Consider the following 25,757-nt stretch of genomic DNA (forward strand, 5'->3'; position numbering starts at 1 on the left):
CCCACCGCATCTATCAATAGCCTAGCGCGCTGCAACCCACCAATAGCCCCACTGCTAGCAGTCTTCACCAGGCTGTACCTGCATCCAGGAACTCTCATGGAATAAACTTTCGAGTACAGTCATTTTTACAAACAAATATCTGTCATCAAGAACATGTGAGAGGCAAAATTAGAAGACGGATTAAATCGGTACAAATTATTTCACTTCCTTGATAGAGAACTGTAAATATACCAATGAGCATCAATGCCCTCTACTTGATATCATGAGACGTAAAACGCATCAGCCAGCAATTACTGTTTACTGTCCTTGACAGTCTTCTTGACGCCATCAATGAATGCCTTGACCGCATAGCCACCACCCATGGGAATTCCAGGTTGCAAATACCCGTCATTCTCAACCTTTACGTTGAGCGCGTCGGCAACGCTGGGCAAACCGCCGTCTCGAAGAGCCATTGTCAACGTTCCCAAGGCTTGGTGGAATTGGGGGCTTCGGAGGACCTTCTTCAACAAGACCTGCTTTTGCGCCAATGACAATGATTCGTTGGCAGCCTTGATCTGATCAGCAGTTGGGTCTGATCTACCGTCGAGCTCGAATGTGTCACTAGCGAGCACAATGACAGCTGGTGGTAAGAAGCTGAGAAGTGAGTCTACCTGCTCAGCTGAGAGAGTGTCGACGATGGGGACTGTGATGGATGTTGGTAGGAGGTGGCTCAGGTAAGGATAGGCAATATCTGCCTGCTGTTGCTGCTGCTGTCCTCCAGAAAGACCGGATTGGCCTCTCAGGGAATCGAGAAAGTTTCTTACTGCAGCCGCTGCATCTGGGGTTGAAGACGAAGCTCTGGAAGAAAATTAGCTTCGTCGTCTCCGAGTTGCTTCAGTCACGTGGTAGAATCATGATATCATTTGGCGTAGCTCTGTTCAAAGGTACAAGGAAGTTTCTTAGTACATTAATTGGCCTTCATTTTTGATGCCAAAAACATGTTCTTGACCCTCGGAGACCAGTGATTGGAACCAGACAACCTTTGCACGGGCCGTGTCGTGACCAGCCTTGAAGAATAAGGGGGGGTTACCTACGCTCTTGCTCCATCAGCTCCGCCTTCTCTCGAGCCCTCGCCCTCCTCTCTTATATCGCCTCCCGTCGCATCGGGGCCAGCACCGCCGCTGCCCCCCGCGTGGTGATCCTGGTGGCCGTGGCCCTCGATATCCTCCATCGCTTCATCTTCGTCGTCTTGGTGATCGTTATTGTTTCGCACAGCGGCCAACTCCCGCGTCACGTTAACCTCTTCGCCCTGCAAGAGTCTGTGAACAATGTCGCCGATCTTGCGATCCCGGGGGCTGAAGTAGCTCGCCTCGCCACTTCGTCCCTGGGGCTTGGACTGCATCCAGAAAAGGTGGCGCTGAGAGGAAGAGGCAAATTTCAGGGCGAATATGCGGCCGTTGGTCTTTGCTGTGGGCTGAGGGGTGGTCTTGTATTCGTATGGGAGAAAGCTACCGTCTGTGGGAACCATGACGAGGTCGAGTTCGGGGTCATCCAGAGGCTGGTCCCGTCGTCGCCAGCAGAAATGCACCAGATCTAGTCCGTGTTAATGATTGCTCAAACATGAGCCAGCTTCACGTGTTACTGACCATCTTCGGAATATAGATAGATGTAGCCAGGTTCAGGCTGTGGCGTGACCTTGTATGGCTTCGACGATGTCTAGCAAGAGTAATGTCAGCGGCCAGGTGGGATGAAACGGCGTTCGTCTTGCGAGTAACTTACGTCGACGTCACACTGGCCGGCCTTGAATGTGATTATAGGTGCAATCGGCATTGTGAAACACCCTGTGAGCTATGCCTAGGACCGTTTTGTTGATGTTGTGAAAGAGAGGTCCGTACAGAATTGAGGTAAGGCTTGCTTGATGCTGAACTCCATATGCCGTCTATGCCAGCTTGGTGGCGGGCGTTACTGTAGGCTACAGGAGCTCTTACGTCGAGCTTGGAGCAAGAGTGGGGCTTCGGGCCGATATTTATCCCATATCGATAGAGCAGCAATTTTTTGTCGATCAAATAAATAAGCTACCCGCTGCAGCCAACTTTTTTCTCCTTCTATTCTTCTATCTCAAACGAAGACTTCTTCAATCAAGCAGTCTTTGTGCTAAATCCGGTGAATAGCTAGTCTCTGCACAGCTATTCAACGAGAGATGGGACATTTCTCTCACGCGTGTTATCTTGCGCCAGCTGGATCGAGATGTTCATGGCGTAAGTGCTAATATTCGGACGAAAGCTTCCAGCATCAAACGACAGGTAAGAACCCAATTTCTCTTTCATCCCATAGCATGCGATACCCGGAGACATTATGATGAAAAACATTGGTCCGTGTTTCGGAGGCGGACTCAAGACCCGCCGCAAGACGACACAACAAGCACATTGTGCAACACTGAACTCTACACCATGACTTTTTTTCTTCTCGAAATTCATTATCATGCGTATTCAACAGCATTGCTAACTAGTGTGCTGCTTTAGCTTCCAAGATGAAATTCACTACGATGTTTAAGCTGGACGTCGCACATCGGCAATCTAGCTGCAACAGCAGCTGTTGAATGAAATTGCAACACTGCGGCGGATTGATCCGGTGAAAGGTAAGGCGATGCATGTTTTAATGCCCATCTACTGTAGTACTATATATATATCAGTTTATAGTCTAAAATTTTAAATAAATATGATCGTTGAAGGGTACTGCTCCAATAATATATCATGGCAAATGAGTGTTTGAACTGCACAGCTAGCGTCGTGACGCAGAAATCTACAATTAAGAATGGGAATAGCTATTCAACACCCCGCTATTGCGTGAAGTTTGAGCATTGGAACCGAATAGTCGTTTCCAATGTTTTTTTTTTTACTATGGTCATTCACCTGAATAGTAACTTGGAAATATCCAGTTGACTTTGCGACACGGGATGCTGGATAGCAAGGTGCTCCGTACTAGACCTGTAGGGCGGTTGAGGATGGTGGGGCCTCAGCGTGATCTCGATTTCTAGCAGCCGCCAAACCAAAGTTGGATTTCCACCTAAGGATAAGACATTGAACACTCTTTCTCGCAACGTATTGGCAACGCATAATAGGCTCTTTATCTGGATTCAGAGTGCTCAAAATAATAGCAGTAAAGCCAATCTCACAAGCAAAATAACAGATTCGAGTCTTCTGTAAGATGTATGGAGACTTGGGCATCAAACTGGTACGTTTCGCTCTTGATATGGCTTTCCACCACGCGTCTCACAGCTTCCGCAGGTCCAACACGCCAAGAGAACTCAGAATCTGGCACATCTGCCTCCATATCAAGCTGAGCTCGTTCGTGCAGTGACCAGAGAAGTTAGAGATCTCAACAAAGATGTTGATGACCTGCTTGAGCCCTTCCAGGGCTCGTTCGACCCAGCAGAGGATCAGGCGGTAGCATACACACTTCTTGTGAACCACATCTCAATGCGCAGAAACAAGCGGTGCTTGCTAGCATATCACAGAACTCGCACCGACAAACTGGAAGAGCTTGTCTGGAATGGCGCGGATGTCATTGACTTGTCTGGCCAGCAGGTACGAGACGGCGGTGCATCCGGCAGCAAAGGAGTGGCGAGCGGCGATGGATCCACGAGCAGTCTTAGCCCACAGGAGGAGGACTATGTGCGACAATACGGCGATTTACTGGCAGCTTACAAGGGACAGTGGACCGATATTGATCTCACTGGCAGCCTAGAGCCACCAAGGGACCTGTTCATTGACGTTCGTGTTCTCAAAGATGCGGGTGAGATTCAGACAGAATACGGGTAAGTATAACTCCATATCTGATTTGAAGACGAGGCTCACCAGGGGATTACAGAGCAATTACCTTGACAAAGAACAGTCAATTCTACGTCCGACAGGGAGACGTAGAGAGGCTAATTGCGCAAGGATATCTGCAGAAGCTCAGCTGAGACAGTTGTACACATGTATCATGAGGCCCCCTCTCTACAAAAAGGTGCCAAAGTATGATACAGGAAGAAAGACAATTATGGTAGGAGCGCTGTTTTGATTTAAGTTGAGGTTGAGACACGAAGAGATGTCAACCAACTATTGAGGAAGGTGAAGGCTTCTTTCGGGGCTTGGACATATTGAAGCAGCGCAATTATCACATCATGACATTGAATGGCGTGTTACAAGGATATTGACTTTACCTTTGGCTCGTCTAAAAAGCGGTGGATGAGCCGGAGGGGGTGTTTCGGGGGACATGACTTTTTGGTTACATTACATCACGGCTATAGTAGTTTCAACTTTCATTTTTCATTTTTCACTTTTCACTTTCCACTCTTCATCCAAGGCAGCACAAACCAGGTTGACTGAAGAACCATTGCGACATTATTGATAGCGGGAGGCCTCTCCATTGCTGAAGCTGGAAAGCGTGAGCAGTATATAGCCAAAATGCCCTTGTCTGGTGAGAGTGATATGTTGTTACCGGCAGAGGATATCGCGCACTCGTGACTCTTGGGGGAGGAATTGCGTTAGATCAGTGAAACGCACATGGTGCAACGTCGATTGTTCTCGATTCCGCCCACTAATGCAGTCTAAAGCTGCAGAAGACGTGCAGAGAGTGGGCATTTATCTCACGGTTCATTGGGTGGTGGTTGAGGCTAGGCCTGAAGGATGAGGTGTGCCCATTTACAAGCCGAGCGCACATCGATCGCATTGCAGGTCACTGGTCACGTACATCCATGTGCCGCGAAGCAATTGAAGCTATCGGAGCAAGCAAGTCTGCTAGCACCACCGTCGCAGAGCTGGCTGCATGTGCGAGTAAGCAATTGCAATTAGGAATCGTTATGTAAAGATATAGCACCGGACAATCTCACAATCTCGTTGCGATAAGGTCCAGCTTCATTTGCACGGCCCGGCCTCGGCGCCACCGCCCCGGAAATTTCTTGATTTAGCAAAGTTTCAATCCCTGATAGCCGTTATCTCTTGATGATGCTCAACTCTCTTCTGCATGTCTTTTCTCCTTGCTTGCGCCACCCTTTCTTTCTTCCTCCTCCAGTTCGTTTGCCTGCTCCGCACATAGCCTGGGCCTCTGGTCATCCTCAATCGCCGTCCATCCCGCGTCAAGTCTTTCTGAACCCGATCCCATATGCTCATGTCGGCTCGTGATTGAAGCATTGCCGATCAGCTCGTCGGCAGAGCTCCACCATTGGATGCTCAAACATGTCGTCCTCTGTCTTAGGATTCTCGCCGTGGCGGAAGAGAGCTTCCAGCTCGGTTTCACAGATGGATCAGTCGCACAATGATCGCACAGACGCGGCGAGTCACGCTGGGAGCTCGACGCTGGAAGCTGGGACCTTGCAACACCAGCAGCTCTCTTCCTCTGTTGGATCTCAGCAAGGATATAAAGAACCCATTCGCTCCTTCATCCATGCTTCAATGCGAGATCAATTAGGTAAGGTTTCGTGCCATACTGATCAGACGCCATGTTCCGCTAACTGTAGGAGTAGTTCCGGTGGACAGCGCGCAGAATGCGAGGAGCGTTCGCGAAGATACCGCCGAGCTGGCAAGCTATTTGCTGTCCGATGGCTCAACACAGCGTCGCCCGAGCTTCCTCCAGAGAAACAGACCGTCAATTCAAGATGTATTCGGCCCAGAGTTTGGAGATGCCGATTCCATTGAGGGAGGCATGAGCATACGCCCTTCGTCAGGGACAATACCTGAAGTATCTGAGCCGCCGTCACCGGAAGATAGAGAGGATGGAGAGAACGCAGTGAGAGAAGAAGGGCCTTCTGCGCTTGCCAATCTACTCAAGAAATCATCTCCTCCATCATCGTTGACAGAGCAGACAAGTATCCCGCAAGCTCGGTTCGACAATGTCGATGCTGGACAATCTCAGTCGTCACATGTGGATGAGACACAACACCAGTCACAGACGGGCGAACCCGAAGTATCAGAGGCATCAGAGTATACTCCTCTTCTCGGCAGGCAGGAGTCTGGATCAGGAGCCAGTAGCAGTGTCGATCTCGATATCGAAGGCCAAAAGACTCAAGCTCGACGAAGGTGGCTGCGTGGACTCGCCGAGCAACGTCAGAAAATGGAACATCATCTCGGCAAAATCGCAAAGGTAGCATCTAGTCCACGTAGTTGGAATCGAAGAGCCATTTGGGAGACTACCGTGGTGGAGCCGGTTTCATGTCTTCCAGCCGTTGCCGTCGGTTTGCTTCTAAACATCCTGGACGCCTTGTCATATGGTAAGTGCTTTTTGTAACATCATCGAAAGAATATGGCTGACCGAACCAGGTATGATCTTGTTTCCACTAGGAACTCCTCTATTCTCTCATTTGGGATCTGCTGGTATTTCTATATACTATGTCAGCACAATTGTGGCACAGCTGGTCTTCTCCACAGGCAGCATATTCAGGGGAGCCGTAGGATCTGAACTTGTACGTACAAATCGTCCTAAAAGTAACGTATCTAGCCGTTTTCTCTAACCCTGGTCCAGATTGAGGTCGTTCCTTTCTTCCACAATATGGCAGCTAAGATTTTGGATATTGTTGGCGAAGAGAATCCTGACGCGGTCATCGCCACAACGATCGTCGCTTATGCCTTGAGCTCCATGCTAACTGGCCTGGTGTTCTACCTTATGGGCCGATTCAAGTTTGGCTTTATGGTTGGATTTATCCCCAGGCATATCTTGATAGGATGTATTGGAGGTGTTGGTTGGTTCTTGATAGCTACCGGCTTCGAGGTTTCCGCCCGGCTGGAAGGCAGCCTTGAGTATAATCTCGATACACTGCAGAAGCTCATGGATACCAAGACAATTCCTCTTTGGGTATGTCCTCTCATTTTGGCCATTATTCTATTCTATGGCCAGATGAAGGGTGCATCCAAGTATTTCCTTCCCCTCTTCATCTTGGCCATTCCACTAGTCTTTTACCTATTCGTCTTCTCTCTCGATACCTTAGACCCGACTACGCTCCGAGATCACGGATGGATTTTCGTTGGACCTCCGCCAGACGAACCTTGGTGGTACTTTTATACCTTGTATCGTGAGTATTTCTCCACCTCATTCTCATCGCATATCAATGCTAACGACTTTGACAGAACTTCAACTAGTGAACTGGGGTGCAATCATTCAAGTAGTCCCGGCCATGTTTGCTCTAACTTTCTTTGGCATTCTCCACGTTCCTATCAACGTCCCCGCGTTGGCACTCAACTCTGGAGAAGACCATGCCGACTTAGACAAGGAGCTAAAGCTTCATGGTTACTCCAACTTCGTTTCAGGGTGCATAGGTAGCATTCAAAACTATCTAGTCTACGCCAATACTGTCTTCTTCTTGCGGTCCGGAGGCAACAAGCGGCTTGCTGGCTACATGCTTGCAATTCTAACATTCGGAGTTATGGTCATCGGCCCTAGTATCATCGGATGGATCCCTGTTATGATGGTCGGAACGCTCATTTTTGATCTTGGATTTGAGCTGCTTCTTGAGGCGGTATGGCTTCCACGGAAAAAACTTAGGCCTGCAGAGTATGCCACCGTCATCATCATCGTCCTAGTTATGGGCATGTATGACTTTGTGGTTGGCATTGGCGTTGGAATATTGCTAGCGTTTGTATCACTCGTTATCCAGACGTCAAGAGTATCGGCCATTCGAGCATCCTATGATGGTGAAGTCGTGACCTCAACCGTCCGACGCAACCCGTCACAAGACAATTACTTGCAACAAGTCGGCCGGCAAATCTACATCATGAAGCTCACCGGATATCTGTTCTTTGGCACCGTCGTCAGCGTGGAGGCCAAGATACGAGCGCTTCTGGACGATCATGCGTTTGCCCAGAAGCCGATCAAGTTCCTTATTCTCGACATGTGGCATGTTAGTGGGCTTGACTACTCTGCCGGTGAAGCCTTTAACACCATCAGTCGGCTATTGAACAACAAGGGCGTCAGTCTTATCTTGAGTGGCATAGATGCCGACAGCGAACTTGGTCGAAGCATAAGAGCCGTAGGACTAGGCAGCGGGAATATCGAGGTTATGTTGCTGCCAGACTTGAATTCGGCACTTGAAAGCTGCGAAAACGAGTTACTAAAGACACTCTACGCGCGACAAGAAGAGCTGAATTCGACAAAGCATACTACCGCCAACTTAGATGTTCCAACAACTTCGGCGACGCTAGCTTCCTTTGATGCTCCGTTCAACTCTCCACGCCGCAATCACCTTGCTGAAGCGGCCCAGGACGCGCTCAACAGTGTGGAGATCCAGCGCCGATCTAGATGGCAGAGCTTTAATGAACCTCTGCGGCTCATGTTGCAGATTTTCCAGGGATTGAGCGACAAGAATGAGGATTTCTGGTTCCAAGCAACGCCGTACTTTGAGCGTAAGGAATATCCCGCTGGCACAGTTCTTTTCAAACGTGGCGAGCCTGCAGACGGCTTCTATCTCCTTGAGCGTGGCATCATCCGAGCGGAATATGACTTGCCACAAGGCTGGTTTTGCGAAAGCATCGTCGCGGGAACTACTTTGGGTGAGCTGCCCTTTTTCTCCGAAATGAGCCGGACAGCGACAGCGCAAGTCGAGAGGGACTGCACTGTCTGGATGATGGGGCAAGAGTCTTGGAAGAGGCTTCAGCAAAAGGATCCAGAGATTGCAAGGGAGTTTTTGAAGATTTCGCTGAAGCTGACGAGTGAGCGGATGAGCGCAATTACGTCGTATATCTTGACTACAGCTGGCTAATTGTTGGAGTGCTGTCGAATTTTGCATTAATGGAGGGAGAGCATGGACATAAGTGGTTGGTCAAATTGCATTGCGGAACTGTTGATTTAGCGGAACTGAAATTTATAGCGAAATCTAAGTGAAGATAATGGTTGGCTTCAAATTGCCTATTTGCGACTAATACGCGTAGTGAGGCTGCTCTTGATCCAAGTTTAGTAAGCCGATGGAATGGTTTTCAGGGTAGCGGTTCATGATTTGCCACAGAATCTAAATCTTGCTTATTACTCATACGGCGACGGAGTACCAACTAACTCTCTTCATACCTATCCATGACTTGCTCTCTACATTCTAGGCATTTTGGATGAAACTTTTTCAGATGATTTCTCATTCGTCTGCGAATTCGCCACGTTGCTTTGGATGTGTGCCTGACATGATAGGATGATCATACACTAGGCAACAGGAGTCACCGGAGACTGGAGTTTCAAATTCGTCGCGTCGGTCTGAATAAGTCGAAAGAAAGGGAATCCGGCACGTCAAGTCACAGAAAAAGAAAGGCAGAAAAAAATGCCACAAAACCTACGCTCTATCCTGGGCAAATCCAACCGGGTGAGGAAGCCGAGCAGGCCAAGCCCGGCCAGACAGAGCTCTACAAGCACCGCAAAGGCTTCATCCCAGTCTCCCCGGAAGGCCAAGAGGCCGGCGGCGAAAAATGACTTGGATGCAGAGTTTCAGGACAAGCTCTCGGACATGGGAGTCGTCAAGCTGCTCCAGGAGGAGCTGACGCTGAGAGACGTGGTCCAGGCGATGCGATATGTTCGAAACGGCATGTTTACGCCTGTTCCGCCTACGGGGTTCAAGTCTACGCGGTCGGCTGAGATTCTCAACTACAGGCTGACGGTGCCGCCCATCGTCACACTGGGCCATCTGAATGCGATTCTGACTTCGCCGTCCAAGGTGGAGCGCGAAGTGGTCGAGCTCTCTAGGAGCGGCGTGCTGCGCAAGGTGAGGGTCGAGCGGCGAGGTGGCATGGGCGAGGCCCTGATCGAGACGTCGGATCTGGAGGCCATGGTGCGCAAGACGGGAGTGTCTGAAGGGGCCAAAGAGCAGTTCCTCGAGTTTCTGAAGAAGAATCCTACGGCTCAGACGATTCCTAGGGGCGCCGTGACGCATGCACAGACGGACGAGCTGGTGAGAGCAGGATTCTTGACGAGCTCGCTAAAGGCCGCGCCGGGGACGACGCTTCATGTCCGTCCCGAGGATCGCACGACCTTGACTTCTATCCATCACGTGTCTCGCTTTGCCTCTGGGAGCGTCTCGGCGGTGGGAGGCCAGAATGCGCTTCATCTTGCGGGCGGCAGCGGCGGCGCGCCGACCTTGACGGGATCATCGCTGGCTTCATCAGAGGCGTCCGACTTCCGCATCGCGGTGCCGGGACACGGGCGGTATCTCAAGCTCGCGGAGGGGGCGGTGGACTGGCTTCGCGAGTTGCTGGACAAGACGAGATGGGGCGAGGCGCCGGAGGCCTGGTTCCGAGAGCGGTTTGAAGGAGGAGGTCTTTACGGGACGCGGTGGAAGGACTTTTGGGGCGTCGAGTGGGAATGGGTGCTGGGGCAGGCGGTTGGACTGGGCATCGTTGAGGTTTTTGAGACGGGGAGTGTTGGAAGGGGAGTGAGGGCGTTGGGAGGGTGATTATTTCGACACATGTGGCGTTGAAGGGGGGTCCCTGGGGTGTATAAGTGAGAAATCGTTTATGCCAATAATGATAGCCGAGATGGCGAGTGATGAGCCTGAGCCTGGTAGGGCTGGTGAGGAGGATATTTGCCGAGATATCAATGTCTTGCTTGCATGTGGTTGAATGGAGATTTGATATGTGAACCCTGACTTTTGGACATGATGTTGGTGGAATACGCTTGGTTGGACGAATGTTTTGCATACTTTCTTAATGTTTTATTTTCCGCTATACCTTGTAGAAGGAAATTTGTCTTGATGGACAAAAAGACTGAGGATTGGGAGTATGATACAACATGGTTCTCAACAAGAGGTGTCGTTTATGACTTGTGATGAGAGTTGATGTACAGCTATCTCGGATACGAGTAAAAACCCCATCACTACGGAGTAGGCCTACAAACTACTCGTAACCGGCTAGACACTGACAAGCGTGCTCTTGTCCAAGTTGTAGACCGTGCTTTATGCTAAAGCGATGATCAAACGATGGCTCTCACGTAGCTCCACGATCAGCCTCTGGGTGACATGTGCCATTCCAATCGGCCCCTGTCCCGTGCATGATAGACGGCGGAGCCACGGAAATGTCACAATTCATCACGGTGGTGTGCTTTCCGTCTGACATTGACTAGCCAGCAGAGACTGATACGAATTGCGACCGTGGCACGTTCTGGTGATGATTGCCTCAGCGACTAGAGCATAGACCAGGGGTTCTCATCTTGATTTCCCTATGCAAAAGCGCAATCGTAATCGTCCATCATCTGGAGCCGTATTAATACGCACTCTAATCTTTGGGGGAGCATGAATATAATTCCGGAGAACGGTCTGTGCTACCCAAAACGGGAATTACAGTTATTCTAGGGTGTTTCACGTTGCTGTGGTGTAAAGGTGCATTTATAGAAGCACCGCGAGAAGCTGCACGTTATTCGCACGTGTAAATTGAGATTTGGAGCATGGCTCGCTGAAAGGTGTCGCCGAGTCTACGTTTGAAGGATGAGAATGCTGGAGCCCGGGGCTGGAGCTGGTGTGACATATCACTTTCTCGCATTTTGGAGTTCTGGACCTCGTGCCTTGCAGAACGCGTCGCTTTGTTGGCTTGAGAACCCGCGACGAACAGGGGGGCCAAAGAAAGAAGAAAAGAAATTTGAGCCAAAGCAAGGCAAAACGCCCGTCATCGGTCTTTAGCGAGGGAGCTGAAGTCGGGATCTTGGCGCCACGATGGCCATTGAGAGTCCCAAATTGGGAACTTGAAGTCGTGCGAATTCTGTTTTTGCTGATAAAGAAAATGAACTAGATGGAGCCGTGTTCTGCAATCTGGAGCCGGAGTCACATTTTATGGAGGCGTTGCTCTGTTCACGATACTAAAAGCATGGAGAGGCTCACATCACCTCTGAAGATCCATACCTAAGTGGTACTAGCATCCATCCATATCAGAAATTATGTCGATACCCTTGGAAAGCGTTTTACTGCATCCAGATGTCGTACAGGGCCAAGCAAGCAACGGACGCAAGTGCTAATGCGGTCAATTGCCGGAGGCCTTGCAGATGGTGCCTGCATGACTCGAATCTCTCTCGTCGGAATCACATCACATCACAGACACGAGCTGCAGCATGTTTCACTGGAACATGGACACAAACGCTCTATGGCGATGGAGACGAAGACTCGATAGTCCCTTGCCTCAGCTTGGATCCCGCGTGGTCGGCCATGCGGAAAAGACGCCATCGGGGGTGGCTGAAGAGCAGATCCAACCAATCTTTTTCTTCATGTTGCTTCTGCCAACTCGCCAATACTTGCGATACTAATATAGACTCAATTGTTACGAGGGCGCCTTTGACGCTAAAGAAAATGTCTAGGGGAGCTAAAAAGGGAACTTGGACCTCTTTAGCATAGTCCCGGGATGCTCCCCTGATTCTTGGTGCCATTCTCGGGGAATCGGGCATGGCGAGGACAGGCTCTGAAATTGGCCCTCGCGGCTTAGACGGAGGGAAGACATTGGTTGAGGGATCGGGTTGAGGGAGATGGTGGATGAGGTTCTTCTTCTTCTTCTTCTTCTTGGTTTCCTTCTCCCCTCTTTATGCTATATTAAGGCCAAGGAGGTGAGTGGTGGAATGTTGATGCATTATTATTGCTTCTTTATCTGCATGATGGACGTTGGTATCGGGCAAATAATTGAAGGGAAGCGAAGACAACGTCGTGTTAGAGAGATGGTGCTGTGAGTAAGGAGTGGCCCGTGTGCATATTAACGGATAGCCTCGTGTGGAGGACCGACGCGACGGGTGACGGCGTTGGACGTTCCCCAGCAGGTACTTGCAGCTTGGACGTGTTGTACTTTGCAATCGACCAAGAGAATTGAGTTTTGAGGTGCTGGGTTACAATGCGCGTCAGGCCGTGATGTCGCTAATTGGAGGCTCACTGAGTGCTGCAAATGCAGCTGCAGCGGGGTAGCGCGTGCTGTATTTCCACTCAAAGCTGCGTGTCTCCCTGCAGCACCTCACGCATCAGTTGGATGTACCCGGTGTCCTTGTGCAGCAGTGTTCGCAGGTTCCCGGGCTCGCAGCACCACACAATGACTGCAGTGGCTGGCGACACAGGGGGCCCTTGCGCCTGCTGCAGCGCTAGAGCGCCAAAGCCCTAGCGCGAGGTGGCGCCACAGCCAGGGCGGCGCCCAGGGACCAATCGCCGCGCTAGCCCGGACTTGCCCAGCCTAATCCAAGCTGCCGGCTGAAGAGGCAGCTGTCCGCTTAGTTTAGTTGATGTGGATGTTCCTTTTCGTACCACTTGCGAGTTGCCATTGCTCGACCAACCAGTTTAGTGCAGCTTTTTGTTGTTGCCGGTGCGAGCAGCAAAACCTCCAGGATTGGGCTGGATGCTAAATTACGGCAATCACCTTGTGAGGGCCCTTGAATCACACCCGAGGCCAATTTCCAATCTGCATGTATGTACGTATGAGTACTAACCAATCTATGCAGTTCTTTGGGTGTGATGCGGTCCATACATGTACATGCATATGTACCGCAGCGTGTGCTTCGGACTGGACGCAGCCACTTCAGTCAAATCTCACCTACTTGTACATTGCCTATCGATAGTTTCCCCCATGTGCCCTGGGCGAGGCAAGACATTCTGTCTCTCGCAAAGTCTTCCATTGCAAAACCTCCACACTCTCCTTCTCCCGCTCTGGAATCGCATTCCATTCATTTCGCCTTTCCGACCTTCTTTTCCTCCATCTCTTTTGTCGTATACTTGTACGAATATGCGACGTCAGCACCGCTAGACCGCTGGCCCTTGTCTATGTACATCGATCTCTCGCTGCGTCCCCCCGAAGGCCTTCCCTGCAATCGCCCTTGTCCGCGCGCCCATTCCCGTGACTTTTGCATCCAGTCTCTTTTGCGTAAATCGCCCTTCAACTAGACGCTGGTGCCCACGATCGCACCTCCATAAGCCATAGCTGCTTACATCTTCTTTCTTTCTTCCGAAGCCAGAACCCATCTGGCAAGTTTTTCATCGTCGAGTTTTGTTGTAGCTTCGAGTGTTGCCTTGCGGTTCTCGACTTGTCCGTTGGCCACCCCCGGCGGTACTTTATCGGCAGGTCCATCAGTCATCAAATCTTATTAGTTTTCCCCAAAGGGAAAAAAAGGAAAATCCACCGCTCTTCTGTTGGCCACCGACGACAAGAAACCCTCGCCCCGAGTCACCCTGTTTTTTTCTTTTTTTCGTTGTTTTTGCTCTCTGTTTTTTTCTTCTTCAGGCGGATCTCGTTCATCGTAGGTCGGGATATCTCTGGCTGGGATTTGAGACCCAGTTGCTCCGCTTCGCCTTTGTTCGCTACACACCACGCAAAGACTTCTCCGGACATTCTTTGTGGGAGAGAGCGGTATGACCCCCCCTCCATCGTGGATGCTTCTCAGCCCCCTATCCTCAGCGACATACCCAAATCGCCTTGTGGGCTGCATATCGACAAAGGATAGGCAGGCCGCTTGCTGCAGGCTGCAATGCTAACATGATCATATTTACCAGGTACCGCTGTTTCGCCTGTGTTATTGAGTAATTTACTCCCCCCCGTCGGTCGGGCTACTTTGTCTCCATTCTTGCGGCCTGTCTGCACCCGATAGCGCTGCATTACCTCTGCCATTCGACATCTGGCCCAACGCATCTGCCGTTCATGGACGGCTGAAGCCTCTGAGGGCACAAAGCACTACGCACAAGCCATCACGCACAGCCAGCCAGCATAATTCTTATACCCACTGCGCTTTCTTATACCACACCGAAAGACAGTATGGCGACCGCTCTTCCGCGCCCTCGCCCCTCGATGGGGCCCTCAGACACTTCTCTTCCCACTCTTTCCGTCCCCAAGAGTCGGAAAAGCATAGCCTCCATCCCCAGTCCCAAGACACCAAATGCGCCCCGAAGCGGTTTACGAGCACCCTCCTCAGCATCTACCGTTTCCGCCAACGGTGCAGTTCCTCCGATGCCAAAGGCTGGCCAACTCCGAAAAGCTGTTAGCATCAATTCATTTCCGAAACCTCCCAAGGGCGACAATCGATTCGGCAGCATGCCGTCCAGCCCTCTGGCAGGAGGCGACAAAGCTCGCTCTACGCGAAAACCAAAGTCCGCTAGAGACTCCGTAGCCAGTAGCAACACTCCAACGCCCACGCCGAGTCTGTTAAATGGCAGTGCCGAAGGTAAATTCATAAGCAGCGTCCGCATGTCTGATGGTGTCATCAGTGTATCGTCCCCCCCTCATAGTCGAAGTTCCTCTGCTCAGGGCTCCTATTCCACTTCAGCAACGACATACGAAGACTCCGCCGACGCGTCCGGCAGCGCCTCTGAAAAACGAGCCTCGACTGGCGAAATAAAGGGCAATGTTATTGTCAGCGTCCGAGTGCGACCAGATGCAACAAACGACAACCACGCCGACGGAGAATGGATGGTCGACGGTCGAAGGTCTCTGATCGGATACAAAGGAAAAGAAGGGGGCGATTATTATTATGGTATGCGTCCCAAGCCCGCCACTTTCAATATGAGAGATGTGCTGACTAAATTTCTTTAGACAATGTCTTTACGACTCACGATAACAACGCCCGCGTCTACGACCACATGGCCAAGCGTCTAGTCCGCAGAGTAATGGAAGGTTACCATGGTACAGTGTTTGCCTATGGCCAGACGGGAACTGGCAAGACCTTTTCCATGCAAGGAACAGCATCTTCACCTGGTGTCATCCCTTTGGCGATTACAGACATCTTTTCTTACATTCGCGAAACACCTTCTCGCGAGTTTTTGCTGAGAGTGAGCTACCTTGAAATTTATAACGAAAAAATTCACGATCTGTTGAGCATGGCCTCTGCCGGTGGCGCTGCGGCTCCTCAAGAGGAAATCAAGCTGCGAGAAGACAGCAAGCGAGGCGTCTATGCCACTCCGCTGAAGGAGGAAATTGTCCAGAGTCCCACGCAGCTGCTTCGAGTCATAGCTCGAGGCGACCAAGCCCGTCGAACAGCCAGCACCCAATTCAACGCCCGAAGTTCTCGAAGTCACGCCGTCGTCCAAATTATCGTTGAAAGCCGAGAGCGAATGCCAGCCAATCCTGGCGCCGGCGCCGGCGACAAGCGATCAGCCATCGTGCCCGGAGGCGTTCGAGTCTCTACTTTGAGCTTGATCGATCTTGCTGGTTCAGAAAAGGCCGCAGAGTCCAAGGAGCGAAGACAAGAGGGTGCGCACATCAACAAGAGTCTTCTCACTCTCGGAACGGTCATTGCAAAGCTCTCCGAATGGAAGGACAAAGGCGGCGATAAAGATGGCAAGCATCTGCCTTACAGAGACAGCAAACTGACGCGTCTGCTTCAGGGGGCCCTCTCTGGTAACTCACTCGTCAGTATTCTTTGCACGGCCGCGCTTGGAGTGACTGGAACCGCGGCAACTTCTGCCAACCACACCATCGAAACTCTGAATACCCTCAAGTTCGCGTCGCGCGCAAAGAACAGTATCGTCAGTCATGCCAAGAGGGCCGAAGAAGCACTAGGCGCCGGAGGAGATGGCGCTGCACGGGTGCTCTTGGAACGATATCGGATGGAGATTCAGGAATTGAAAAAGGAGCTGGAGACTCAGGCCACCAAGAAGAATGATGAAGAGATCAAGGAGCTTATTGAGCACGACCGTGCTCAAACAGCACAGATGGCTGAACGGCACGAGGAGCAGGTATTGGAAATGCAACTTGCAAGGACGGCGCTGAAAGAACGAATTGATCACCTTAACCGATTGATTCTCAGCTCCAAGTCAGCTGGTGTCAACTCGAATGGCACCATGAGCGCGCTTGCACGATATTCACAGATTTCGTTGGTGCCTGGATCAGCTCGATCGTCAGTTGCCATCTCAATACGGTCACCCTTGGAGCGGACGGCGTCAGTAGCGTCAAATTCTACCATTGGACGGAGGTCCAGCTATGGGGCCAAACGAATGTCGTCGGGTGAAGCTGCTGAAATCATTGACGCAGAGGAGGATAGCGTCGGGGAGAACGGAGATGGGATGGCCTCCCTGACTGCGCAGAACCGAGCATTACAGGCCGATTTGGCGGACAAGAATCGATACATCTCGACGCTTGAAAAACGACTGCTCCAAGCACGCCGAGCCAGCTCTTCTAGGACATCGTCTGGCTTCTCGGTACCCACTAAGGGCATCATGGTGGGCGAGGATCACAGTGTAGCTGCCTTGCTGAAGGAGAAGGATGCCGAGATTGCCGATCTACGAGCCAGGCTGGACGACAAGGATCGCATGTTGGCTGCCTTGAGAAGCGCAGCTCGCTCACGGGACAATGCCGATGCGATGACAGAGCCTCGGTCACCCCAATCACAGGATGGAATGCGGAGTGCTCACCCATGGAGTCCCACGATAAAAGAATCCAAGAGAAGGACGAAGAGTATTGATGAGATGAACAATATGCTGGAGGAAATGATTCAAGACCGAGTCGACAACGGCCAGATCATTAGAGGTGCTCGGGGGAGTGTACGACTGGCGCCTAGCCACCGGTTGGGATCATTAGGCGAGCCACCTAGCGAGCTCCCACCGTTGCGGCGCGTACCGACACCCATTGGAGAGCGCAGCACCCCCGTTGAAGCTGCATCGTGAAGGCCCGAGGGCACACGGGTGAAAGGAGGAGGAGGGGAAAGAGCATGGCCAAGGGCGGGAGTCTTTTAGTTGCAATCCCAGACTGCAATGTGATGAGAGCTATTTGCGGCAATTTTTGGTGGGACAAGGAGTTCAGGCATGGGAGCCAAATTTGTTTTCTTCCCCTATTGTGTTTGTTTGTTTTTTTATGTTATACCCGAGCTTTTGAGTTTGTTTCTTGTTTGCTCTGCAAGAAGGGGGCAGCACGAGTGGGGTCCTTGTTTTGATTCATGATGCAGCATTCCGAGTCGCTTAGAGGTTTTGGTGTGTGGATTGGACGAGATGGTTCGTTGCTGGTGTAAGAATACCCCCTTGTGCGCGATTTGCGTCTTGATGATGTTTCGTGGCGGCAGAAGAAGCTGCAGAGTATGGCAGAGAAGGAGGAGTATGGGATTCGACATCCTGCTCCTCCCGTTCTCTTGCCTGATTAGGGTTTTGCATTTGGGCTATATTATATGACTTCAAAATGGGCAAAAGGAGCCTCGGGTGGACAGGCATTGTGGTTTTTCTTTCTCCATCATCTTCGAATGTTTCTCTCTCTCCCACACTTTTTTTTTGTTTGCTTGCTCTAGCGAAGATTCTAGTTTATGCGAAGCGCAAGCTATGATTCAAAAGAAACAACATCGTTGTATGATGATTTTCTGCTCTGAACTTTTAAGCAAGCGTGAAGATGTTTTGGATGTACAGATAATAGATGAAATGAAGATATGGAGATATTATAAGTGTATAAAATCGAAAGCAGGAGTCTAATATGATATTGCACCAAGATGGTATTAGATAGAATGTACTGTATACGACTACCAGATATCTCACACTTATATCTGCCGAACTGCTAACCATTACTAAGGCATATATCGGGGTATTACGTAGGTGGTATCCAATTCTTTTCCATTCTCCAGTATCTGATACAACAAAAGAGGAAGAAACAAAGAACAAGGAAAGAAGGAAATATGGAAAGAAAGAGTGGATTACAACGTTCGGAGACGGCCGAACGAGCACACGAGCAAAGCGGATGCTACAGATACGAATACTACTAATTAGTACAGTATTCACATGGTACGAGATATAAAATTCGATGTTCGTATCGTATATTGGTGTGATATTAGGTATCTAAAAGGCGGCATCTAATAAGCATGGAGATTGGGATGGGCCGAATGGCGAGCGTCAGATAGATTAAAAAGTGGGAAGAGAATATATATTGAGTGAGTGTAATGTTGTGGGCCGGCGTAGGGACGAACCGAGGTGCCTATTTTAACTAAGTGGGAAGAGAAAAAAGATCTTTTGTGGCTGCATGTCCTTTTTTTTCTTGATGGAGGGACAGAAAGTTTTTGGATGTGTGGTGTTTTTTCTTAGATTGTTGGGATGGGTTGAAGGTTTGGAGGGGGAAGATGTTTACGAGGAGATGGCATCAAACCTATCTGCATGTTTGCCTCCTGTAGGCAGGTTTTGCTTAAAATAGGCATCTAGTTGTCAGATTTTGCCTCATTGCAGCAATTTCTTATTCATTCTCATCCCGTGAGAGAATAAGCATAAGAAAACAAGCAGCTCGACATTTCCATTGGATCGCATCCCTCTTTGCCTCTGTCGTCGTGCAGCATAGAAGTGGATACAGGCTGCCAATCTGAAACACGCGATGCCGCCTAAATACGCCCAACCCGCAGGCGCCAAAAGTCTCTCCAGACCAACCGAATCATTGGTTTCAAGTCCGTTTCTTACAGGAACCCCGGCAAGCTTATGACGCCAAACTCCCCTGGTCACTTACTGGCAACGACTATCACTATTTCCTTTCTTTTTTTCCCTTCGCTTTTTTTTTACTCTGTACCTTGTCTTTCAGCTGTCTTCTAAGCGCCCGCTAGAATTGAAAGAAGAAAAAGAAAAAGAATAAAACAACTAGGGAATGGATGTCCGGGCTGGGGCCGCAGTGTGGACTGTGTGTCTCTCGCTGGAACGCCCCCTTTGGTTGGCGTGTGACGTATTGAGATGCAAGTTGTTGGTGGAAACAATCAAATGGTGAGAGGGTGATACAATGCGCTCCCGGAGCAGTGGTTGCCTGAGCTTTTTATTCCTCCCATCTCTGCTGTACGAGGACTGTCCCCAATGCATCGATTCAGCTTTTCTGATGCTGTTTTGCATTTCTGCTGTCCCGCCAGCGTTGTTTCATTCAGGCTGAGCGTCGGACGATTTTCATGATTCGGAAACACTTTTGGGGTGGCTCGCGGCATCCCCCTAGCATTTTCCAGCCTGCCGCCTTGGGAAGCTCTTTTACTTATTCTATTTCTCTCTTGCGTATGTATGTCTCTCAATCGACCAGGGTCATCAGAGACATGACATCAAGCCTCACTCCCTCCCCACAGTTGAACAAAGACACCCAGGGACCCTGTCGAGGCTAGGGGACTGCAAAAGGGCCAGTCAAAGAGACCGCGCTCCCGAGAGAGCTGCAGGTGGTTTGACCAGCCGCCCACAGGACAGGGCCGGAAGCTGGCCCGTTTCTATTGTGCTAGTATTTTGTTTTTCTTTATTTGATTTGATTTGATCTGATTTCTGTTTGGCTGTTGTCCCTTGCCTTAGTTCCTTAGGTGGGGAGTACGAGTACATACGAGTAGGTACATGCATCAGCCAGGCTTATACCCTTCTCACGATCCCCATCGATGCCTGCTATTTCCATTCTCCAGATTCCCTCTCTCAACTCTCCTTCAGCATCCTCCCGCTGGCTAAAAAGCCATCGCATTGGCGTTGACGTCAGTCTTTCCCTCTTCCCGTCTTCCATTCTTTCTCCCTTTCACCCCCTTTCTGTTGCCCTTGTGTTTCTCTCTTCCTCGCTTCTCATTCCGCTTCGGGTGGCACTGGCGGGATCGACGTGGCCCTTGAGCCGTGATAGGAACAAGTCGCACACGCAATCAGCTGCTCGGCATCCTCAGAGACAAGCCTCGGAAGTGCCTTTTTATCAAAAAGCCCTTGGCTCCAATGATGATCGGCGGTGTCTGCTAGGGTCCTCATCTTTTTGCCTAACGCTGTGTGGGGGAAAACTTTATTGGAATACCTGCACGCCTCGCCCTCCTTATTATTATAAAGGGTGTGAGTGGTTGCGAGCCTGATCTTGGCTGGCCCGTCTCTGCCGCTCTCTTTTTTTTCTTATTACTGTTACTTTCCTCCCTCGGGTGGCCTGTTCTCGACTTTTGGCATCTCGAGTCGTCTCTGACTGAGGCTGGGTACACTCTCCCTTGATATTGGCATCTTATTGGAAATACCGGCGCACCCTTCATCCTTTCTCTCATTCTCTCACATATTTTTCATTACTCTTATTTCACATTCATGTATTAGTCATTTGTTATATGGTGGATATCGCTCAACAGGCATCCCCGTCACCATGGTTCCTCCGCTGGATCTCTCGACTCACACCAAGGTCATGATAGCACCTCCACGGCTCAACCTCCGTCGAAACGCTTCATACAACAACTATGAGAAAGCACCGCTCTCATCGACTTCGGCTCGATTCAACTTTAACCATCTTCTCTTCTCTCCCCCTCCTTCACCCAGTCTTCCCGCACTGGTGCCACGGCCAAAGAAGTCGCCTGCAGGAGCCTTGATAGCTCGACCAAGCCGAGTGCTGCGATATATGCTTTACTCCATCACGCTGTTTACAACCCTGTACTTTGCTCGCCTTGCCTTCCGAAACAAAGAGTCCATCATAGCAGTATGGCCCCATTTCACAACAGAAGAGTTCGAAATGGTCGGGCAGGACGCGATTCCAGATTTCCCAACGCCCATCGTTGTCAGCCATAGCCATTCCAAGTCCAAGTGGACCATGTCTATCCCGCACCACTATGATTTCCCTCTGACGGTGGAGGAATACGATGGTATGGGAAGCAAATGCCGCGAGGTCTCGGCTCATACGAGGGAGCTCCGTGGTAAAGCCCCGTTGTCCGAGGAAGACAAGCTTCACTACGACGCTGTGGACGAGTATTTTGTCGACGTGTATGAGGCTGAACTATATGGACTTTTACCTCCTGTTGCGCATGGAGATACTACACCAAAATCTGGACACTTTGTTGGCTTGAACTGGGAGTCCATGGCTGGACTGCCTATCTGCCAGTCTTCGGTCACGTATGTGCTGGAGAGCTCTGACGCTGGGCTGGGCACTGCCGTCATGAGCATGTGGATGCTTTACGGCCTCGCCAAACAAGATGGCAGGGCCTTTTTCATCGACGACTCTCGCTGGGCTTATGGGCAGTATACCGACATTTTCCAGGCACCACCGGTTCCTGATTGCCGGCCACCTCCGCGACACCGAATGCTTCCTTGCCCGGCACAGGCAAAGCATCTGGTTGTCACTGGCACGACACTCAAGGATGTGTTCCCAGCTTTAATGGCCAAATACCACCGCGCTGCTGGGACCAGCAACAACCTACGAGATCTGATGGGACTTGCAAGATCAGGATATGAGGCACTCTTCAAAATCAATGCCGATGACCAAGAGTATGCCAATAATCGGGTGCAGCAACTAAGGAAGCAGGCGATGGAAGCCGATTCGACCGTCTCGCATGTCCCCATCATTGGGCTCCATGTTCGGCGCGGTGATTCGCACCCTCTCGAGTACCAATATCGCAACACTTATATCCCATCCGAGGTTTTTCTCAGCAAGGTCCAAGAGCTGGTCGGCTCCCACTACAGCTCGTCTGAGAGCCATGAAATGCCCACAAACCAATCCATCACCATCATCGCCTCCGACGACCCTGCGGTCTACAAGCAGCCTGACTTCTCCGACGCCCTGTTTGCGCAGGAGCGTATCCGCTTGGCCTCTAAAGAAGCCACTCCACGGGAAGAGGTCGACAAGAATGTGCTTCATCATTTCAAGGATGAAACCTTGCAATGGGAAGGCGGATTCTTTGCGCCCATGTTCTGGAATCTCGGGTTCGACAGGAAGCACAACGGCCATGCGAATGGAGCGTCGGCGGGGCGGATAGAACCGCCCTCTGAGCAGACGATTCAGTTGCGCAGCTACATGGGTAGAGCGTATATGCTTGATCTGGCAGTTTTGGCGGGAGCAAGTGATAAGATTGTGTGCACTGTCAGTTCGATGGGCTGCAAGATGCTGGCGGTGATGATGGGGTGGGAGGATGGCATTGAGAAGGGAGGTTGGGTCAACATTGATGGCAACTACCCATGGGGCTGGATGAACTAATCCATTGTCCTCTCTTAGGAAAACCATCTTATTCTCACATGTAAAAAAAAATTAGCCTTCTTGGAGTTTGCCTATGTAGGCATTGGTTGGGGGTTGCTGTTGTATTGGGGTGGATGTGCATTGCACGGCGTTTTGGGGCATATGATTTTGATGAAGCGAGCATGACTGTCTTTTCCTTTACTACTATTCTCCATGTTTCATATTTGTGTTGCTGCACTTGGAATAGCATTCATTTACAAAAGATTTCTCAAATAGGCTGTGAATTCACCAAATGGCAATAACATACAAAATTGCATCACTTTTTGCCTTTGAAGTCTGTTCTTGAAGTAAAGGTATAATATGTGGTCTAAGTCCAGATGAGTGTTGCCTTAGCTGCATTATAAGTATTTCTTTAAGATAATTTCCACTTGTTGTGAGATGAAAAGAAGATAAAAAATCAATGTAGAAAGATAGTTGAGATTTCTCTCACTTTTGGTATTGTGTGAACCAAATAATGGTCTTTTCATGTATTCTGAATCTCTGCTCAATGGTGCAAGTTGCCACAATTGAATAGCGCGTTGCAAGCCCCACAATTCCCTGCGAGGCTACTGCCCGAGCGTGGCTTCCGCGACAAAGCTTCTGTGAACTTCAATTCGCAGCTCGCTACTCCCTCCAATTCCATTCCTTTCCACAGAAGTCAACCACAGCAAATATCTACAATCTCTCCTGCCTTTCTTTCTTCTACTCGTTACATCTACCATCACTCACCAAATCATCGCCATCGAATCGCTCGCCTCCAGATCACGACCATGTCGGCGCCTAGTCCCGGAAGCGATGCCAACGCGGCTCCTGCAGCTCCTGCACCACCCCCGAAGCCGCGGCTCAAGCTCAACGTGAGCCGCTCATCGTCCTTTGTCGGAGATGCTTCAGTGACACCTGGAGGGGCTTCTTCGTCCGCACATGCGCCTCTAACGACGCCTAGCGAGGGCCCGCGCAAGGTGAAGCTAAAGATCAGCTCGTCACAGCCACCGACGCCGGCGGGAGTCTCAGCGAACAAGGATGTGTTGATGAAGGACGTGGGCAAAGAACAAGAGACCAAGAAAGAAAAAGAAAAAGACAAGGATAAAGGGTTACCACCAGTGGTGACGACGAAAGCGGGCCGACAAGCGAAACCGAGTCAGAAGCTCATCGAAAGCAAGAAGCGCTCGCTTAGCGACGACGAAGACGAGGCGCCGCTGCGTGGAAGCACGGCTGGCACCGTGGGCAATGGCCCCCCGCCCGCGACAAAACAAAAAATTAAGATCAGGCCCATCGCCAAGGTAGGTGGAGGAGGTGGCGGAACAAAAGTCAAGGTGGGATCCAAGGCTGGGCTTACTCAATTGGTGCTCAAGCCTCGTGGTCGTCCGCCTGTGCATCCTCCCGGTGATGGCTATGACTCCGAAGCCAGCGATAACGAAGTCGACCCGGCGATCGAAGAGCAGTTTATCCTACGCATGTTGCCCGGCGAGCACGCAGACTATGTGCGCACGTGTATGGAGAACGGCAAGATCGGGCTGCCCAAGGCGGCAGGGGGGGCTGATATTTACATGAGATTTTTCGAAGAGGACTCTAGACGCGGAGTTGTGACTGTCAAGGGCCAGTGCTTTGCGGCTGTCATGGTCGATTTGCCCACCATCACGGAGTCGATGAAGACGTGGGACCGTAAGTCATTGATGAAGTCGGCAGACATCTGCCAGATGTTCTACGTATTCCAGGCTGTTAAAAGCGAAGAGGAAGCGAGGCACGCGCCTCTGCCCAGCATAATTGACTCAAACTTCAAGTGGCCGCATGGCCTGACACCGCCTATGCACGATTGCGTGAATCGACGGTTTGCCAAAACCATCAGCCGCAAGGAAATCGAGGACAAGGAAGCTGAAGTCGAACGACTTCTCACCGAGGACGCTAAGTGCGCCTCCACGAAATGGGAATGGGTTGATGAGCGTGAAAACGGCTTGGACGAAGACGGAGAGGAGGACGCTGAAGGCGAAATGGACGACAGCATGGGCTATTTCGGCCAACAGCACGTCACTATGGGCGTCGAGGAAGAAAACGATTTCGATCTCGAGGCCGATCTGGAAGCAGCCTTTGCCGATGAACTCATGGCCGAAACCCCCGCTACTGCCATGGACACCCAAACTCCTACGGCTGCACTCGCCGCAACGCCTTCGGCCTCAATGCTACAACATAGCATCGAGGCAAGCGAATCTGAAGACGACGATGATGACGATGACGACGATGATGATGATGATGACGACCTTGATGAAGATGCGCGTGCTCAACGCGATGAGGAGCAGGGCGTCAAGGACATCATCAACGATCTTAAGAAGCAGCTCGCCGCTCGTGTGGCCGACTTTGAAAGGACACAAAACAAGATCCTCAGGACTCGTCTTGAGAACCAGATCAAGCAGCTCAAGTCGGAGATTGAGCTCAAGCAGTCTTCCATCGGCATCGAGGCCGATGATTAAGAACCTTGGTCACTTATGGGGAGCTTCATTCCCCCCTCTGCTTACATAATAATCCGTCATCATCCAGTGAAAAGGAGGAATCATCTACTGGGCTTTTTACTTCGGTATTCTTTTTTTTTTTTTCTGCCATTCGCCCTGGCGTGGAGTTTACGGACTGGTTAAAAGGGCGAGAATGATATAACGTGCAAGGAACGGCGGCTGGAATGGCGTTTTGATGTCTCTTACCCGTTTTCTTCGTTTGATGATTATTTCGATATGGAGGAAGCGATCGGGATTTGGTATAGCCCTCTTTTTTCATTGATATCTATGGAGGCTAGATGCCAATCAGCGACTGCAATAGACATGCTAGTATCAAACTATGATATGAACACACAAGATAAATGACCTCGTGTATGTATCATGAAACTGGAAGCTCTGAAATTGAATTGCAACAACTATTTGACGTCAAAAGTCTTTCTTCTTGCTAATCTTAGATGATCATCAAGACGTGTACATCTCTCACTACATCTCAGCCGAATATGCAAAC

The 25,757-nt window shown here is 50.5% G+C and overlaps 8 protein-coding genes across 8 annotated transcripts; 7 read left to right on the forward strand and 1 right to left on the reverse strand.

Annotated features, from left to right (window-relative positions):
• Positions 1–176: 176 nt before the first annotated feature.
• On the reverse strand, positions 177–2,009 carry V8C40DRAFT_255568 (proteasome complex subunit Rpn13 ubiquitin receptor-domain-containing protein). Its single transcript, XM_083218079.1, has 4 exons — positions 1,759–2,009; positions 1,626–1,695; positions 1,074–1,572; positions 177–837 (listed from the first exon to the last, which is right to left on the reverse strand). Exons 1-4 carry the CDS (start codon positions 1,807–1,809, stop codon positions 291–293), a joined length of 1,167 nt encoding a protein of 388 aa, XP_083069033.1. The 5' UTR covers positions 1,810–2,009; the 3' UTR covers positions 177–290.
• A 1,040-nt stretch (positions 2,010–3,049) lies between these two features.
• On the forward strand, positions 3,050–4,557 carry V8C40DRAFT_255570 (DNA replication protein PSF1). The gene is made up of 3 exons (XM_083218080.1): positions 3,050–3,213; positions 3,267–3,796; positions 3,850–4,557. The coding sequence occupies exons 1-3, from the start codon at positions 3,187–3,189 to the stop codon at positions 3,941–3,943; spliced, it is 651 nt and encodes a 216-aa protein (XP_083069034.1). The 5' UTR covers positions 3,050–3,186; the 3' UTR covers positions 3,944–4,557.
• A 290-nt stretch (positions 4,558–4,847) lies between these two features.
• V8C40DRAFT_255571 (sulfate transporter family-domain-containing protein) lies at positions 4,848–8,915 on the forward strand. The gene is made up of 5 exons (XM_083218081.1): positions 4,848–5,430; positions 5,486–6,229; positions 6,279–6,421; positions 6,481–7,027; positions 7,083–8,915. The coding sequence occupies exons 1-5, from the start codon at positions 5,199–5,201 to the stop codon at positions 8,708–8,710; spliced, it is 3,294 nt and encodes a 1,097-aa protein (XP_083069035.1). The 5' UTR covers positions 4,848–5,198; the 3' UTR covers positions 8,711–8,915.
• A 60-nt stretch (positions 8,916–8,975) lies between these two features.
• On the forward strand, positions 8,976–10,831 carry V8C40DRAFT_255572 (serine-threonine protein kinase 19-domain-containing protein). Its single transcript, XM_083218082.1, has one exon. It carries the CDS (start codon positions 9,254–9,256, stop codon positions 10,376–10,378), a length of 1,125 nt encoding a protein of 374 aa, XP_083069036.1. The 5' UTR covers positions 8,976–9,253; the 3' UTR covers positions 10,379–10,831.
• A 2,537-nt stretch (positions 10,832–13,368) lies between these two features.
• V8C40DRAFT_255575 (uncharacterized protein) lies at positions 13,369–14,193 on the forward strand. The gene has a single exon (XM_083218083.1). It carries the CDS (start codon positions 13,394–13,396, stop codon positions 13,817–13,819), a length of 426 nt encoding a protein of 141 aa, XP_083069037.1. The 5' UTR covers positions 13,369–13,393; the 3' UTR covers positions 13,820–14,193.
• A 330-nt stretch (positions 14,194–14,523) lies between these two features.
• On the forward strand, positions 14,524–17,796 carry V8C40DRAFT_110601 (kinesin motor domain-containing protein). Its single transcript, XM_083210780.1, has 2 exons — positions 14,524–15,399; positions 15,459–17,796. The coding sequence occupies exons 1-2, from the start codon at positions 14,685–14,687 to the stop codon at positions 17,525–17,527; spliced, it is 2,784 nt and encodes a 927-aa protein (XP_083069038.1). The 5' UTR covers positions 14,524–14,684; the 3' UTR covers positions 17,528–17,796.
• A 3,001-nt stretch (positions 17,797–20,797) lies between these two features.
• V8C40DRAFT_110608 (uncharacterized protein) lies at positions 20,798–23,024 on the forward strand. The gene has a single exon (XM_083210781.1). The coding sequence runs from the start codon at positions 20,934–20,936 to the stop codon at positions 22,746–22,748; it is 1,815 nt and encodes a 604-aa protein (XP_083069039.1). The 5' UTR covers positions 20,798–20,933; the 3' UTR covers positions 22,749–23,024.
• Positions 23,025–23,385: 361 nt separating this feature from the next.
• On the forward strand, positions 23,386–25,681 carry V8C40DRAFT_255581 (TAFII55 protein conserved region-domain-containing protein). The gene has a single exon (XM_083218084.1). It carries the CDS (start codon positions 23,537–23,539, stop codon positions 25,229–25,231), a length of 1,695 nt encoding a protein of 564 aa, XP_083069040.1. The 5' UTR covers positions 23,386–23,536; the 3' UTR covers positions 25,232–25,681.
• The last annotated feature ends 76 nt before the right edge of the window (positions 25,682–25,757 follow it).

The sequence above is a fragment of the Trichoderma camerunense genome, assembly GCF_050948025.1.
Source record: "Trichoderma camerunense strain CBS 138272 chromosome Unknown V8C40scaffold_20, whole genome shotgun sequence".
Lineage (NCBI taxonomy): Eukaryota > Fungi > Ascomycota > Sordariomycetes > Hypocreales > Hypocreaceae > Trichoderma > Trichoderma camerunense.